This window comes from Esox lucius, chromosome 22 (assembly GCF_011004845.1).
Source record: "Esox lucius isolate fEsoLuc1 chromosome 22, fEsoLuc1.pri, whole genome shotgun sequence".
NCBI classification, from domain to species: domain Eukaryota; kingdom Metazoa; phylum Chordata; class Actinopteri; order Esociformes; family Esocidae; genus Esox; species Esox lucius.
In genome coordinates, this window is record NC_047590.1 from 8,517,806 (window position 1) to 8,535,152 (window position 17,347).

Consider the following 17,347-nt stretch of genomic DNA (forward strand, 5'->3'; position numbering starts at 1 on the left):
TGAAAATACTTGCTTCAACCTTGAACCCTTTATTATTCATTTATACATCAGATTGTTTTGAAAAACAGACAAAATATTGTAGTTAGATTACCCCCATCCCCAACACTACATTTATAATGCATTGATGTTAACCTTAAAAACACATACATGACTTCAAAGTACATTCATTAATGGTTAATAGTTGGTGGAACTTGGTCATGTAGTAGAAAATATCAGATTTTGAGATGTATGCCTTGAGAAAGACAAAGGAAAAATGCTGTATATAATATATTGTTTTCAGTATAGGTGCACCATTCTCTTGCAAGGAAAATGCCAGAGTCATTCCCTATAATTTAAATGAGAGGAAAATACTTAGTGACCTTGAGACTTTCCTCCATACAGAATCTTTCCAAGATCATCCAGTTTCGAAATTGTAGGTTCCACAAATTTTCACATTGTTTTGAAAGATCAACTTAACATTTCTGAAATTTAAAATGTTGGTTGATTCCCTTGAATCATTAATGAAATGATTCAATTTGTCTACGTGTTGACAAATTACAGTAGAGCTCATTTCCTTTTATTTCAGACAACCTTTTTGTCTAATCTTAATCAAAAGTGCAGAAGAGAGAGAGAGAGAATACAATAGGTCAGGTCTCTAGGTCCAGCTCTCCAGCTGGCTCATATGTTGATACTCCATGGTTTTGAAGTTTTGGCTTACTCTGGCAAGGCGTTTTGACAACTGTGTAAATCTTGTCAGGACAAGGTGACATTTGTCAACATATTAGCTTTAAGTTCGAAAATATAACTTTTTCTAAATATATATTTAGACAATATTGATAAAAGTTAACTTGTCTTATGGATATTTACACAATCATGAAAAGTATGAGTTGGTGTAAGCCTACATGAAACCCAGACCTTATTTGAGGTGGGCCCTATGAAAGAAATGAACGAGAGCAACCAAAAGAGCAAGAAAGCAAGAAAAGAACCAAAAGAGCAACCTTTCCAGTTGTGCGGCAAGGTTTTATGGGAATTATGACCCCATTGTTTGTGGGTGGGTTTCTGACATTGAATAGATACCATCTTAGTGAACTTTTCCTGGCAGGCCATGAGAATCTTCTCAGCAGTTGCTGGGGAACTCAGGGGAAAGCTGTCTCCTAAACCCAATTCTCTATGGGCTACAGAGATCGCCTCCTTGATGGCAAAAAAGATGGTGCTGGCCAAGAACACTGGAGGCTCGCCTATACCCTGTAAGAACACGGTCAACCATCAAATAATGCTTGATACATGTTTTATTTTAAGACACAGGCCTGACATAGGGAGAGAGAGACATCCTCATCAAACACAAGTGCTTGATTTGTGACAAATAAACCTGAAGTTAAAAACCTGGCATCGCACTGTCCAAAATCAAATCTGTCTTTGGGTCGTGGCACATTCTTGCCTTGGACATGCAGATGGGGTGTGGGTTCTGTGCATCGGCCAGCAGGTGGATGTTAAGCTGAGGAGAGATACTGTACTGGGACAGACCCCTGGTCATCAGAACGCCCTCGGGTGAGAAATGCAACTACTCTATTGTGTTTAAACCTATGCCCTGAACGAAGCCTCCTTCAATCTGAAAATATATAGGATCACAAAACCAGCATTTGACAGCCACCTCACCAAAACCTTTACCCTCCAGAACATGATCCACGGTCTCAAAGGCTTTGTCCACATCTCCTCTCTTCAGCTTCCTCTTCGGCTCAAAGAAGGACTAGTGCTGGGTGGCCTCTTCTATAGTGAAGAAGACAGGAAGTAGATCCTGGTAGGTGACCTTTACCCTCCGAGCAGCTCTCCTAGCCTGCTCTCTGCTCTCGGCTACAACAGCCCCGATGATCTGCCCCACACAACACACCTGCAAAGGAACAATCTATTGATCAGTTAATTAAAAAGCCACTATGTTAAGCCAATAGCTCTCACCTAACGAAAAATGCCATGCTAACAATGGTTCTCCATTCACTTCTGTACTCCTCCTCAGTCAATGCCATGTACAGAGTGTCTGTCTCTATATGGTACCAGAGTGTCTGTCTCTATATGGTACCAGAGTGTCTGTCTCTATATGGTACCAGAGTGTCTGTCTCTATATGGTACCAGAGTGTCTGTTTCTATATGGTACCAGAGTGTCTGTTTCTATATGGTACCAGAGTGTCTGTTTCTATATGGTACCAGAGTGTCTGTTTCTATATGGTACCAGAGTGTCTGTTTCTATATGGTACCAGTGTGTCTGTTTCTATATGGTACCAGTGTGTCTGTTTCTATATGGTACCATAGTGTGTCTCTATATGGTACCAGAGTGTCTGTCTCTATATGGTAACAGAGTGTCTGTTTCTATATGGTACCAGAGTGTGTCTCTATATGGTACTAGAGTGTCTGTCTCTATATGGTACCAGAGTGTCTGTCTCTATATGGTACCAGAGTGTCTGTCTCTGTATGGTACCAGAGTGTCTGTCTCTGTATGGTACCACAGTGTCTGTCTATATGGTACCAGAGTGTCTGTTTCTATATGGTACCAGAGTGTCTGTCTCTATATGGTAACAGAGTGTCTGTTTCTATATGGTACCAGAGTGTGTCTCTATATGGTACTAGACTGTCTGTCTCTATATGGTAACAGAGTGTCTGTCTCTATATGGTACCAGAGTGTCTGTCTCTGTATGGTACCACAGTGTCTGTCTCTATATGGTACCACAGTGTCTGTCTCTATATGGTACCACAGTGTCTGTCTCTATATGGTTCCAGAGTGTCTGTCTCTATATGGTTCCAGAGTGTCTGTCTCTATATGGTTCCGGAGTGTCTGTCACTATATGGTTCCGGAGTGTCTGTCTCTATATGGTACCACACTATCCGTCTCTATATGGTACCAGACTGTCTGTCTCTATATGGTACCACACTATCTGTCTCTATATGGTACCAGAGTGTGTCTCTATATGGTACCACAGTGTCTGTCGCTATATGGTACCAGACTGGGTATAGTACAGAACCACACACTGGACATGGAGCCTACCTCCTCCTCTGTGAAGAGTTCCTCTGGGTTGTTTAGCCACAGCCTCCGGTTCTGACCAGGAACGTCACCCGCTGATATGAAGGTGACAACCCCAGCCAAGCCAAGTGCTTCAAATGGGTCAATGTCACTGGGTTAGAAATAAAACAAAAAGATGACACAATAAGTCTGGATATTGGTGACTGTCATAGGAATAAAATTAGGATGTTTCTTTAGCCAATCCAAAGACTGTTTTTCTGATGTTGTAACAGAAGAATACAGAATACGTGGACTCACATGATCTTGGCGTGAGCTCTGGTTCTGGTCACTATGAACACAAACTGCTCCCCCTGGACTGGTGGCATTTCATCGTAATACTGGGCCTCTCCAGTAGCCTGCTGGAATGCAGCCTGATGCATCCTGGGATGGCCCACAGGGTCCTGGGAGGATTGGTCATCGGACACAAGCTGCAGAGGTGAAATACAGGCGCTGCGTAGAAACAGCCTAAATTCCTTGAAGTCTGTTCCGCAGCAGTCGACATAAGTGTCACGGACAACATCAAACAGCTAGCAAACCTGGAAAGACTGACGACCCTGAGGCACTTCGTTTTTGAAAGGCTTCAGAGCACTGAGGTACTCGTGGGGTAGATCACACACGTCTACATTCTACAAAAAAGGAAACAACACGAATGACACAGATGATTTCTTCAGACAGACAGTTCTATTGCCACCTTTTTTAAAGTAACGTTGGTTTACTGGTGCTGTGTGGTGGTGCCATGCTGTGGTGCTGTATGGTGGTGCTTTGTTGTGGTGCTGTGTTCAGGTGCTGTGTGGTGCTGTGTTGTGGTGCCGTGTTGTGGTGTCCTTCTGCAGTCCTGCCCTCTCCCTTAGCTCCTGCAGGACCTGCATGTAGAACTTGAAGAAAAAACCGGTGGTCAAGGTCTAACCGGTACGCCACCTTTCCACCGTGTGTGGAGTCAGACACCTCCACCTCCTCCTCCAATAGCAAGCATGCATCGGCCAGAAGCTCCTCCCCGCAGGTTCTGAGCCAATCGATGAACAGTTTAACTTGGGTTCATCTCAACCCAGCATAAGTGGTATAAGCATTTCACTGACCAGTTTGTGTCCTACTCCTCCATAGTAGATGCTGAGGGAGTCCACTAGGTTTGTGCCCTCCGCGAAGACCACCTTCATCCCAGAGTTCACTATAGAGAAGGCAAATTCCCTCCTCTGGGCCTGGCGAAAGGCCCCCACAAACTCCCACTGAATAGACACAGTCAACCGACATTAAAACAGTCAAAACACATCAACTCTCTAACCTGTAAAACCGATCTAGAATGTATTCACGCTTACTTTTCCCGGCAAGTAGAATTCCTCTACGCAACCCATAGAGCGAAAACGTGATGTGGGAAATAACATGGTCTTGAGATGAGATTCAGATCAGACAGACATTGGAGTTAAAACTGCTATAAATGGCGCGTCTCAATACAGGAGTAAAGCAGTATTTCCTCACAGGTTTGGAGTAAGGGATGTCAGCGGACACAAGGACTTAATCCGGCCTGAGTGCTGTCTATCCCAAAGCCAGCGCACAGTTCTTCATTCAGAGGCATCTCCCTGAGCCCATTCACTACAAACGAACCACAAAGAGATTACGTTAACATTATCATGCGTCACACTGTGTGTCTGAGCATCAGCTGATCAGCAACGAAATTCCCATTTCTTCTAGCTGAGGGGATGTCCTATTAAACCTGGGAGAACAAAGGCTCTAGCCCACCATACCTTTAGACATGACATGCAGTGTGCATCCTAAGGCTGGAAGAACACTGTTGAGGTCACACTGTTGGGATTGGCACTGAGGATGTTTCCTCCAATGGTCTGCAAGCATTTTAAAACCAAATCCGGCATATCACCAAATAAGACATTGACGGGACCGTTGTAACTGTTTTAATGTCGCATGACTGTTCTATAGTGTATCACGCAATAGCGGATCATTAGAGCTGTAAGCGCGAGTTGGGAATTTGTCATGTGAGACTGTTGTGGTATTGTTCAATATGGCTGGGTGTTATGGCGTTCTTACAGCCATGTTGCGGATCTGCTTCCCTGCCAGGCACTGGAGGGTCTGTAACAGGGCCCGGTACCCTTTGGCCTTCTCTGCTTCCATCTCCCTCACGGTCCTCTCCATCTCGTCCTTCAGAGTGGACAGCGTGCAAGCTGCCCCAACGGTCACCCCTGGATGGACATACACACACACACAGAAAGTAGTTGATGGAAGCCGAGGGACTGTGAGGATTTTGTGGATGTTTTTCAAGGAATATTGTTTGAAGAAAAGCACTGTAATTCCAAACATACCGTTATTTCCCCACTTTGGAGTCTGAAGCTCTAAGATCCTCCCACTGTGGATGATAAGCGGATAATGGACTCCTTTCACTTGCATCTTTGGTCCTGTTTAAATACAATGTTTGAGAGGTTATGTCTTATTGATTATCAATGTGTAGATCAATGAAAATGTAAAGCGATGGGAGAGACATTTTTTTTTACAGAAATATTACCTAAAGTTACCTATAGTTGGGTTGCCAACCACCAGAGGTGCGTCAGGATATTTCTGTTTCAACTCAAGCAGATCAGACAAATCTACTGGAGATACTAACTTCACCCTTTCCCCTTGGAAGCTCAGTAAACCACAGGAAGGCTTATTTACCATCAGCTGGTAGAGATAAGAGTGAAAGCATATTTCTCTGTACGTTCTTTTGGTTTGAGTTGACAAGTACGGTGTTGGCTTTGACAACTATAATGTTAACTCACCATGAGTTCTGGAGGGAATATAAGGTCCTGGGAGAGGTCAAAGGGTAGATTATCGTCCATACAAAACAGGCCATCTGAGATCTGCCAGGGTTAAGAAGTTTCTTCATTAAATTACTCTGCTGTCACTAAATACTATTATTTTATTTGTTTGAACCCCATTTTCCTCCCCTCACAATTTTGCGATGTCCAATTTGGGACTATTGAGTTATCTTATGGTGACAACTCACCACCAACTATCCATCAGAGCCACTTTAGCTATGTGCTATAAAAACCTTTACACAAAGTAGGGAAACTGTACTATAAAGGGCATGTACGGTAAAGGGCATGTATAAGGTTTGAAATTAATCTGTGACAATGTATGTTCATTCACTCACATCATCATGCTTCGGGGTATTTAGCTTCATTATCCATGCAGCATTTCCCCCCTGCTTCTCCATTCTGTCCATTTTGACAACATTTCTGTTGATTCACGGATGCCTTGATAGATAATGCATGCATTATGGAGAACAGCTGTCAAGTACTCACAAGGGGAAAACTCAGTAAAATGTTGAAAATGTATTAAAACCTGAGGTTTTGGGAAGAGACGTGCTTCACACGAAAAAGCTTTGCTTCTGGAATAGGCCGTTACTCATATCACAGAAGGTCTTCAGTCCATCAATGATGGGCCTGTACCCAGTGCAGCGGCAGAGGATTCCTTCAGGGGAACAAAGAACACAGTCAAAGTGGACTAGAAAAGTACCAGGAGATGCAAGATAATCATTACAGTGAAAGAAATAGAGACGTTCCAATGTTTTTAACATGACTGAATTACCCCCGAGAGCCTCTCTGATGTCCTCCATGGTGGGCTGCGTTGTGTTTCTCAGTAATGTGTACATGGACATCACCATCCCTGGGGTATAGAACCCACACTGAGAGCCGTGGGCCCTGGCGATCCGCTCCTACAGGAACGTGGACACATCAGCTTTCCTTACCATCCATACTGTGTAATCCAACCGTAAGGAATGAAGAGCTCAACTGTGATTTGAGAATTCCTGACATTTTCTCCAAATGTTTGGAGGATTCCGTGGCAGTATATTCTAGACCTGGACGTTTCTGGCAGGACCTACCTGAACCGGGTGCAGCTTGGTCTTGGTGCTGCCGATGCCTTCCACTGTTACCACGGCAGCCCCATGCAAGGTGCAGATGGGCTGCAGACAGGCGTTAACTGTGTAGTGGCTAGGGTCAGAGGTCAAGGATATAACATGCTAAGCTGTACTGATTAGAATATAATACAATAATGGAAATAAAGAAAGTCTATCTTGTAAATCATAACCCTGCTTTTTTCATTCCGACTGTCGATTGACACAATATACATATGATAGATCATATCAATTCAGTGATGGGAAGTTCAGTATTTAGACATTCAGTGACGATAAGTCTTACAATAAAAATGATTAATTCACGACAGTAACACCTTGAGCACGCACGATCTCCAACCAGCAGAAAATTAAGCTGAAAACACAAAAGGTGCCGATTTGACAAAAAGCCTTTTGTTCATATTTTTTTACTCAGGGTTGTATTCTTATTATTGTCATTTGTGACTGAGACATTTAAAAGTGTTTTTTTAAACGCTTCACTTTCCACACACGGTTGTGAGTACAGAGTAAGACCGGGAAAGGATACAGAACTCTGTTATGGAGTTGGTCATATCTGGACACCATGACTGTGAAAGTCCCACAACCTCCTCCTCCACAACCATACTTCCCAGTCAGAAGCACTGCGTGTGAAGAGACACTCGTGATTTTGGATGGATGTTTCAAAAACAACTTTCACAGCAGGTGTGATGAACACAGGGGAAAAAAAAGTCCTCGTCATTACATAAAACCTGAGGGAAAGTAGCTTTTTTCTCCTGAGGAATCTGAGGAGGACCTCCTCTGGGTCAGCATTTTTCTCTGTGATCTGAAATGTACACACAATTTACTTTAAGACGGCCAAACCTTGGTTTGTGAGAAACTATTCATGACAAAAATGTATCACGGTTGGCTTGAGAATCAATGTTCTGCATCCAATCTATAGAATGAGGTGTGACTAGGCAGGGCAATGTATATCAGCTGGCTGACAATCATGTGCACAAGTGATGACTTGTGCACATGGGAAAATATACTATTATATAGAAAATATATAGAAAATATTTAAGATACAGAAAAAGATTTAAAACATTTAACAATAGATACATATTAACAACTTAACAACTTATATATAATAAAATACATCACCATTTTTTGACAAGTTTTTTTTAAATCTTATTTTGTTGTAGATACTGCGTTATGTACAGTGTGAGTTATCAGAGACATTGTCACAAAAAAACGTTTAATTGACTTTTTCCTGTTCCTAAACGTTCTGAACTGTTGTCATGGTTAAGTAAACGTATCCCTTTAACATTTTCAACAGATACTTTGTTCTTAAATTTGTTTTGACATTTATTCTCACAATTAAAATAATTTAAAATGTACTTACAATTTGAAAATGTTAATATGTTATGTTACAAGCTTTTGACCATGGTCCTCAGTCGGAAAAGGGTGGCTTGCTCACTTCAGGTTGGTGGAGAGTGCCTGCCTCAAGTGGAGGAGTTTAAGTATCTAGGGGACTATGTCTCCCGGCTGGCCTGGGAACGCCTCGGTGTCCCCCCGGAAGAGCTGCAGGAAGTGTCTGGGGAGAGGGAAGTCTGGGCATCCCTGCTTAGACTGCTGCCCCCGCGACCCGGCCCCGGATGAAGCGGAAGAAGATGATGACAAGCTTTTGACTGGGATTTAATGGGCCCAGGATGGGCTAGTTTAATGGAAAGTATTTGATCCAATATCATTAAACACATTTTCACATATCAGCAGTTTTATAGAAATTGTACTGGCTTACCTTTTTTCCATTTACATAGAAAATCAATTCACTGCAACTGGACATCATTGATGGTTAATCAAAGGCTGGATGGTTAACTCTATCTTTAGACAGTCATTGTGGCAGGTTAAATGGCTTCGGGAAGGACTTGGAAGACATATGGACCACTGTCACATGGCTTGTGCTTGACAATCAATTATACACCTAATCACGGATGCGCACTTCGAAAATCCACCAGAAACAGTCGTAAACTGCCAGCGAAGTTTTCGTCAATACGGAACATTTCATTACGAATTTGGCTTCTTGGCCATCAAAAATATATGTAATGAGGTACGCGATGCGGAGGAGGGGGCTTTTCTCATTTCAAAATAAGGGGCAAGATTAAGACATGTCTGAGAAGCTCTTTGGCCGGGAAGACACCTAATGCATTTGGCTCTCGCTGCGCCTGTTTCTGTTGGTTGCCTTATCATGTCAGCTTGCAAAGCCTTTATCATGTCAGCTCCGCTGCCTTAAATGTCAGCTCGCAAGCACGCTGACGTTATCGAGCGTCATACGCGCGTTCATGCAAACTGATCAGACCCCAACAAAATATAAATCTGTTTTTGGAATTGGATCAAAAAACCCGGGGCAAATCCAAAAGACGGTAGTTGAAGCACCAGAAACCCAGGTCTAAAGCCACTCTTACATTAACTGGAAGGACCCTTTTCGCCACTCTTCTTTAAATTACACCTTCCAAGGAGTCACATTCGAGGGTTTTCAGGCATGCACGGTCCGTTTCAGTTCCCTCAACAACATTTCGATAGGTCTGGGATTTGACACGGCCATTCCATAATGCAATGTCATGTTTGAAGGCTTTCTTGCATGCATGGCCTGCTTTTAGTCCCCTCATGGACAAAACTGAGATCTGGCCTTTGACTCTGCCATTCCATAACCCTCCATTTCTTTTTTTTGGCCATTCTGTCATAGCTTTGCTTCTGTGTTTTGTATGAGTTCCTGTTGAAGGACCATGTTCGGTACAGCTTCTGCTTTTTTTACAGATGGCCTCATATTCTTCTCAGAAATGTTCTGGTACAATATTGATTTCATGGTTGACTCAATAATGGCATTTCAGCCAGGCCCTGAGGCAGCAAAGCAGACCCAAACCATAATGCCACCACCCCCATGCTTTACTGTTGGTATGAAGTTCTTCTGTTCAATGGTAGTATTTTTTAAATCCAAATCAGGCAACTGGCATTGCGGCCACCTTTGGCTTATCTCTCCAGAGCACATTGTTCCAGTATTTTCTTTTTACCCAGGTATTGCCTGGCAAATATCAGTCAGGTCTTGATATTCTTTTTTGAGCGCAGAGGTTTTTTCCTTCCCAAGGCACCTATAGATAATATATATTTCTGACAGTTGACTCATCCATTTTGACATAGACTGTGGCTTGTAGATCCTTTGATGTTACCCAGGGATTCTTAGATACTTCTACGAGCCCCTGACTTTGGTGAGACGACAGTGTCTGGACTTTTATTGTAGATTTTCCGTCGGACAGTGGAATGATGTACTTCAAATAGCTCGGAAATGGCTTTGGTAACCCCTGCCAGACTGATGGTCATCAATAATCTTTCTGATTTTACTGATAAATATAAATGTATCTAAATAACGATAATTGTGAAAGGCGGGAGACATTTTCACAATTATCGAGCAACGTCATTTTAACTGCTGCAGTTCTTAATGATGGTAACCAATCAATGGACTTTAGAACCAAAAAAACGAATGAAGAAAAATATAAAAGTGTCTCTAATCTCAATGTGAAAAAGGGTTAAATGCAGAATAAATCTAAAATCAAGTTTCCCATGAAAGAAGAGGCGTGGTCAAAGCTCGGATCTGGTATATGCAATCTTCCACTCCCATTGGGGATACCCAAATCATATGTTAAAACCTACTGTAAAAGTTTTCATTTGCCCATAATGCACACATAATCAAAAATGTTACTTACTTCTTCTAAATACTTGATTAACCCTGACAATGCAAATTATTATTATTATTATTTCTTTTTTTGAACAGTCATTCCACACGACCAAATACAGTTCAATGGTTCCACGGCAATGTTTATAAAGAAAACGTTTTAGAACGTTACAGATATAAATTATAGGAAAATAAATTCCGTTTACGTTTTTTTTTGTTTGTAACTATACAACATATTTATATATAAACGTAATAAAACGTTTTGCTCTGCTGAACGTGACCTAGATTTAAACACGCATGCGTACTTGTAGAAACTTGTTAGTGATTCTGGAAAGGGTCTTTTTGTTAGCTAGGTCGAGAGGCTTGAAATTTGGTGTTTGAATTCCTTCGTTCTATAACCGTTTTTTATCTGCATACATTTCGGTAGGTGACGTGCACACTTCACACATTACTCTGAGAATTGAATATAGCCATATGTAATTGTGTCTATTCAAACCAACAGTGCCTACTGAAGTGTTAACGTTTTAGATTTATATTTTCCGGCATTGTTAACTTAACGCTAGCAAGCTTGCTAAATTGCTAGCTAGCTGGCTAACATGCTAGCAATGTATCCGATTAACTGATTCAATGCCTGGTTGTATATTTGCTACTTAATTTGTTTGGGTAAACATTGTTACTTTAGTTATACAACCTGATAATGTTAGTTAACCACTGATATGCAATTGTCAGTGGTAAATCTCGAGTTGTACCAAGTTTTTTCAACTGCCTGTTAGCTACCAATAAAAGGAAATGGTTGGTAGCTTTTTAGCTAGCTAACTTCAGCAGGTGCCACAGGAACAAGGCCCATCTGAACTGGCGCATGGTGGAACGGGCCCCATGCTAACCAAGCTAGCTACATTAGCTAGTTACCGTCTTAAAGTGACTGGCGGCTAGCTGAGTAACATTATACGAGTTGGCTAGCTTTTCCTACATAGCACTTATATGTTTATATTTATAGTTAACATGACCTCCATAGCTAGCTAACTTTCTAAGCTCGACAAATTACCAGTTGCTTACTAATTAGCTGGCTAACGTTAAGTTTACTTCACCGGAAGGTATAGCCAGGCCCTTGCGACCCGGAGAGTCGAAGCTAATGCGTTATAGTACTGTATAGAAACCCTGGTGGACAGAACACGTTTTCAACAAGTTAAAACATTAGCTAATCGTTGATGTTAATTGTGATATTTATCGCTGATTATTGAACACTACTTTAAGTTACTGTCCTCAATCACTAAACTCATTAAACCGTCCATATCCACAGAGTGTCTTTTATGAATAATCAAAAGCAGCAAAAGCCAACGCTTACCGGCCAGCGTTTCAAAACGAGGAAAAGAGGCAAGTTGAACTGAGTTGATCTCCATTGTCAGCCTGTTTTAGAAACTTGCTACAGTCACCTCTACAGTTTTGGGGTTCACTTTTATGATGCTTCCAGTTGCCTCTTGTTTTGGAGTTCAGTTGTATGATTAAATTCCAAATAATTATTTCAACAGATGAAAAGGAGAGATTTGACCCTACTCAGTTTCAAGAAAGTATCGTTCAAGGCTTGAATCAAACTGGCTCTGATTTGGAAGCTGTCGCAAAATTCCTTGATGCCTCTGGCGCCAAGCTTGACTACCGCCGGTATGCAGAGACACTCTTTGACATCCTGGTGGCTGGCGGAATGCTGGGTGAGTACAGGAGCGTGTTCATTCTGCCGAACAATGTTTTGTTGTGCAATAATTGGAGGAATAAAAGGAAGGCCCCTAAATGTTTTGATGTAATAAATACCCTACTCTTTGTGTTGAAAGTAGCTAGCTTTCATGTGTTCTTTTCCAACTTCTCAATCTGTGCCGTCTAAACTTTTGAGATAAGCGGCTTCAAGGATAGATTTGGCGCCATACCATGTCAAATTTGTTTCTATACCATTTAGAAATTGTTCTGAGCCGCCTTTCCATTCTTGTCCTTTCTCCTCTGCAGCCCCAGGCGGGAGTATATCCGACGACATGACCCGTACTGAGTTCTGCCTCTTCACGGCACAAGAGGACCTGGAGACAATGCAAGCATATGCTCAGGTGCGTAACTGAATATAATTGTTCTTTTATTTGCGGTTCTGTGTAACTCCATGGGTAGAGCATGGCCCCTGCAATGCCAGAAGCTGGTGGTTCAAATCCCAACAGCGAACCTGGTCAGAAATGTGTGCGCTCACTAATGTGAGCACTGCTGTAAAGGGTTTTCAGCTGAATGACAAAAATATTTAGTCGTCATTGATGTTGTTTGAAAGCCCTGTCCGATGAGCTAGTTTGAGCTTCTTGGTGTGTTAATATTCAGCTGTGACACCTCTTTGATCTTGTTATGCTCACACAGGTTTTTAACAAGCTGATCCGGCGTTACAAGTACCTGGAGAAAGGGTTTGAAGAGGAGATCAAGAAGGTAAGACATTTTCTTAACTCCTACCGATGTTTGTCACAGATTGGTGTCTGACATGATGCAGCCTGTTATTACTCTGCATGCTGTTGCTTGCGTCTGGGCTTTAGGTTTTACTTTGTTTGGGCAGGATGCATTTAATACAAATCTGTCTAATCCTACTAACTGATTAGTAGTGGTTTGACTATGAAACGTGCCTTCTGAGTCTCACTGCGATTGATTTGGCTGCCTGTGCTGTGCAGTTGCTGCTGTTTTTAAAAGGGTTCACTGAGTCAGAACGCAACAAGCTGGCCATGCTCACTGGCATTCTGCTGGCCAATGGAAACATATCAGCTGCCGTCATTGGGAGTCTCTTCAACGAGAACGTGGTCAAAGAGGGTGAGTCTTGGTTTACAACCATTTCTGCCTCTAGGTGATTAATATCAACTACATGGGTAAAACAGACTGTGTGCGCGCATCTGAGTTTTTCAAAAGTAGCAGCTTGTTAGTGTTTTAAAAAATATATATTTTTATGAATAAACAATCGTTTACTTGTGGAAAAACAAGACATCTAGTTATAAATGATTTATAGGTAAAACCTCTGGGGGGGGGGGGGGGGGGTTGAGATTACGGTTGGTTAATATGCCCCAGCCCTAAGAGTAAAGCTTACCTTAATAATTGAAATCATAATTTTGAAGCATTTCTTTTAATAGTTCCTTTAGGCTATATATTTGAAATGCTTGGAACATTTCCCTGATGAAAACCAGAATGTTTTTGTTGAATAGAATAGTGTTTCATACGAACACTATCCATTCCAACTGTTTTCTATTTCTCTGCAAGGGATGTTTCGTATACAGAATGTGACTTGATCAAGTGTTTATGACATGATATTTCCCATCTGAGTCTTTCTGGGTTGTTTGTAGGAGTATCTGCAGCCTTTGCTGTGAAACTGTTCAAGTCCTGGATTTATGAAAGGGACATCAACGCAGTTGCTATCGCACTTCGCAAAGTTGGCATGGACAACAGACTGATGGTAAGGCCGGCCAGCTACAGAGACTTACTTGCTGGAATAATTTTGTCCCCTTTTGAAATCATACCAATACATATATCCCATGATTAGGGTTCTGTGTCGGGAAGCACGTTCAGGGGAGATACCAAAATGTGTGATTATAATTAGTCTGTATGAATAGGAACTAATGGCCTCAATCAATCTATCCTAATGTCACAGGAGCTCTTCCCTGCCAACAAGCGGAGCTGTGAGCATTTCTCGAAGTACTTCACGGATGCTGGGCTGAAGGAGCTGTCAGACTTTGCCCGGAACCAGGAGGCCATCGGGTCCCGTAAAGAGTTACAGAAAGAGCTTCAGGAGATGATGGGTCGTGGGGACAACTTCAAAGAAGTTAGGGCCGGAGTAATTAATATACAACCTCCCGGATGCTTATTCATTTAGACTTTTTTTTTATTTTTTATCCAAAGCAAATAAGTTAGTGGTTGTGTATGTTTTAATATATGATTTCAACAGGAATTATATATTTTCCCACCTACATCTCTTATTACTAAGTATTGTTTAAACTGTTTTGGGGTGTTTTTACTTTCCCCTCTTCATTTATTTGGACAGTGATGCTAGAGCTTTGTGGCTCAAGGATGCTGATTAGTTTGCTCCGGAAATACCCTGGTGAGGGTGTGTATGCACAGTAAATGAGTGGTGGATGGGAGCGGTTTGTTGACATCTGCTGTGCCTGTGTTTAGATAATTGGCTACGTCAGGGAGGAGATGAAGAAGACTAACATCTCTGAGCAGTTGATGATCGGCATTGTCTGGTCAAGTGTCATGAGCTGTGTGGAATGGAACAAGAAAGAGGAGCTGGTCTGCGAACAAGCCATCAAACACTTGAAGGTAACTGTGGACTTGGGTGGGTTTCTGGCTGTATGGGTGGAGGTAAACCGGTTTGTTGTTCAGTGTTTTGTGGACCCTTGTAGTATTGACAGAGTATGAAACGTATTCTTATTAGTATGCGGGGTTCTGGAGTCCTGTCAACTACTCTTACAGCCTTCTGAGCCAACTGAGTTCTCCAGTTGACTAACTTGAAATCCAGTCCTCTTGAAGTTGTCCTCGTCCTACTTTGCTGTCTGCGATCAACCTTTCACTAACCCCAGTGCCTGTACCCTTTCCCGCTTCTGTCCCAATGCTCCACAGCAATACAGCCCTCTCCTCAAGGCCTTCACATCCCAGGGAGCCTCTGAAATCCTCCTCCTGGTGAAGATCCAGGAGTACTGCTATGACAACATCCACTTCATGAAGGCCTTCCAGAAGATTGTGGTGCTCCTCTACAAAGGTGTGGTGTTGCACTTCAGGGCTTAACGTGTCCCGGTCCCTGACTTGTCTTTAATGCTGTGGTTGTCGAGCCTCTCCTGGGACCCCATGTTTTGTTTGTTAGATCTATACCAGAGCACCTGATTGAACTTGCCAAGGTCATCAAGCCTTGGGATAGGTGATTCTGGTGAGTTTGTGTGGGGCTGGAACTGTATTGTGAAGCGTGAGTCGCCAAGGAGAGGTTTGTGAGCCACTGCTCTAAGAACATGACCCAGGCTCCCATGGCCTTTGACCTAACATTCAGATTTGTTGTCCCCCCCCCCCCCCCTCACCCAACACAGCGGATGTTTTGAGTGAAGAGGCCATTCTGAAGTGGTACGCGGATGCCCACGTTGCTAAAGGGAAGAGCGTGTTCCTTGAGCAGATGAAGAAATTTGTCGAGTGGCTGAAGAATGCAGAGGAAGGTAAAGAAATGGCTGTCCATTACTTTCCCTTTTCAATATTAATTATTAACCTTTTTGAAATGCTCTGCAGCGTTCTGCCAAGTAGCTCCTACTGACGTGTGGACTGTTTCCTGTCTTCTAGAGTCTGAGTCGGAGGAGGAGGAGGAGAACTGAGTCCTCAACCCTCCAGATGTGCATTTTAACTACCACAGTAGCAGCAGGAGCAGTAGAATGGGTTTTATTTTTTTGTTACAGAAACGCTAGTCTCTCCCATATCCCAATTTATTTTAATGTTTTTTCTATTCTACCTCCTGTTTTCTTTCACCCCTCTGCTACACTTACCTGCAATTCAAGGGCTGTGATGTAAACAGTTGACTCCTTATTTGATCTCATTTTAAAACATACTAGTGCACAGAGTTAATAAAATCTCCAACTGAAAAAAACTACAAATTAAGTGTTAACTTGCTTGTAAAGAAGCAGAGAAGTACCCCCTTGCTATTAGTATTACTAGAATGCCTTCTGTATTTGGGGAAATTGAACATTCCACATGATTAAGATACTTTGTTGTTGCTGCTTCCAGTGTAAAGTGTAATAACTGTGATATTCCCCCATACTACTGTATTGGTTTATATTGGAGTAGTATGCCTTCTTGCCACGTGACTTAAAGGCACCCTTAAAATGAGTCAATGCCTTTTACGCCAAACGGTTAGCAGTAGCCCTGTCCTCATGTTAGCTCCTTTCCAGACCTTGGCCTTTTGGATGAAGCTGTAATGAACGTTGAATTGGTGATCTGATGAACATTGTGCAGTGGCGGTCATCATGGTAGAACTCCCCTGACCTGAGTGATGTCCTCTCTGGAAGATGCATTGCCAGCTAACTGATTAATATTGGTTACTACTTTTAATCTGAAACCAATTGACTTTTTTTAAAGAAATAAACATGACTAAAATTCATGATTTGTTTTTGTGGTCATTCATACATTAGAATACAAACATACAACATACAGATTGCAATGAAACATTAAGATATTTTGAAAGTATTTTTTATTGTGATGTGTACAAGTTTCTATTACAATCTACATTTACTTACTGTACAAAAATATTAAATTTCTCAAGCAGCTTCTTTTTCTGTGCAAAAGACATGATAGGAGAAATTCAAGTATGTTTAGAACAGAAGGGGTATAATTAGGTTAATACATTCAGGGGTCTTGAGGTAAACGTTTTGACAAATCATCCAAATAATAGAACCTTAAACTACATCAGATTTTGCAAGATATTCTGGGAGCGTAACCCATGCTGTACAGATAGTTGCGGAACTTGTGTGTTTGAATTGTGATGAGACCTGTGCAATATGTGCAAGTAAACATTTTATGAAAATACTACAGGGTCCTGTTGCAGGTGGCCCAGGCCAAAACAGGCCCACAGGTCATACTCCTGGATTAAAATAATTAGCCTTTTTTTAGGTTGGGACATTTCCTGGAATTCAGCTGGATCTTTTTTATTTATTCCCACAAATAAGGGTATTTTATATTTGATTATTTTACAAATCTGTTTTTGGGC

At 41.9% G+C, this 17,347-nt stretch overlaps 1 protein-coding gene and 1 pseudogene across 3 annotated transcripts; one reads left to right on the forward strand and one right to left on the reverse strand.

The window, feature by feature from the left end:
- Window positions 1-57: 57 nt before the first annotated feature.
- On the reverse strand, window positions 58-8,693 carry LOC105022570 (annotated as a pseudogene).
- Window positions 8,694-10,880: 2,187 nt separating this feature from the next.
- Window positions 10,881-16,741, forward strand: bzw1a (basic leucine zipper and W2 domains 1a). Of its 3 annotated transcripts, none has more exons than XM_010891058.3 (12): window positions 10,881-11,034; window positions 11,912-11,985; window positions 12,141-12,317; window positions 12,607-12,701; window positions 12,994-13,059; window positions 13,296-13,431; window positions 13,956-14,065; window positions 14,261-14,443; window positions 14,782-14,928; window positions 15,229-15,367; window positions 15,687-15,809; window positions 15,931-16,741. In XM_010891058.3, exons 2-12 carry the CDS (start codon window positions 11,922-11,924, stop codon window positions 15,960-15,962), a joined length of 1,272 nt encoding a protein of 423 aa, XP_010889360.1. In that variant the 5' UTR covers window positions 10,881-11,034; window positions 11,912-11,921; the 3' UTR covers window positions 15,963-16,741. The 3 variants fall into 3 exon arrangements, with proteins under 3 accessions (XP_010889360.1, XP_010889363.1, XP_019897972.1); XM_010891061.3 differs by having other exon boundaries at window positions 10,882-11,034; window positions 14,261-14,431; window positions 15,931-15,962; XM_020042413.2 differs by lacking the exons at window positions 10,881-11,034; window positions 11,912-11,985 and having other exon boundaries at window positions 12,240-12,317; window positions 12,607-12,612; window positions 14,261-14,431.
- Window positions 16,742-17,347: the final 606 nt, after the last annotated feature.

Bases quoted from the DNA above. Each gene is read 5' to 3' on its own strand.
- bzw1a (XM_010891058.3), top strand. From the start codon at position 11,922: ATGAATAATCAAAAGCAGCAAAAGCCAACGCTTACCGGCCAGCGTTTC. The intron at 13,060-13,295 runs GTAAGACATTTT...TGTGCTGTGCAG, and splicing joins TTGAAGAGGAGATCAAGAAG to TTGCTGCTGTTTTTAAAAGG. The intron at 14,066-14,260 runs GTAAGGCCGGCC...CTAATGTCACAG, and splicing joins GCATGGACAACAGACTGATG to GAGCTCTTCCCTGCCAACAA.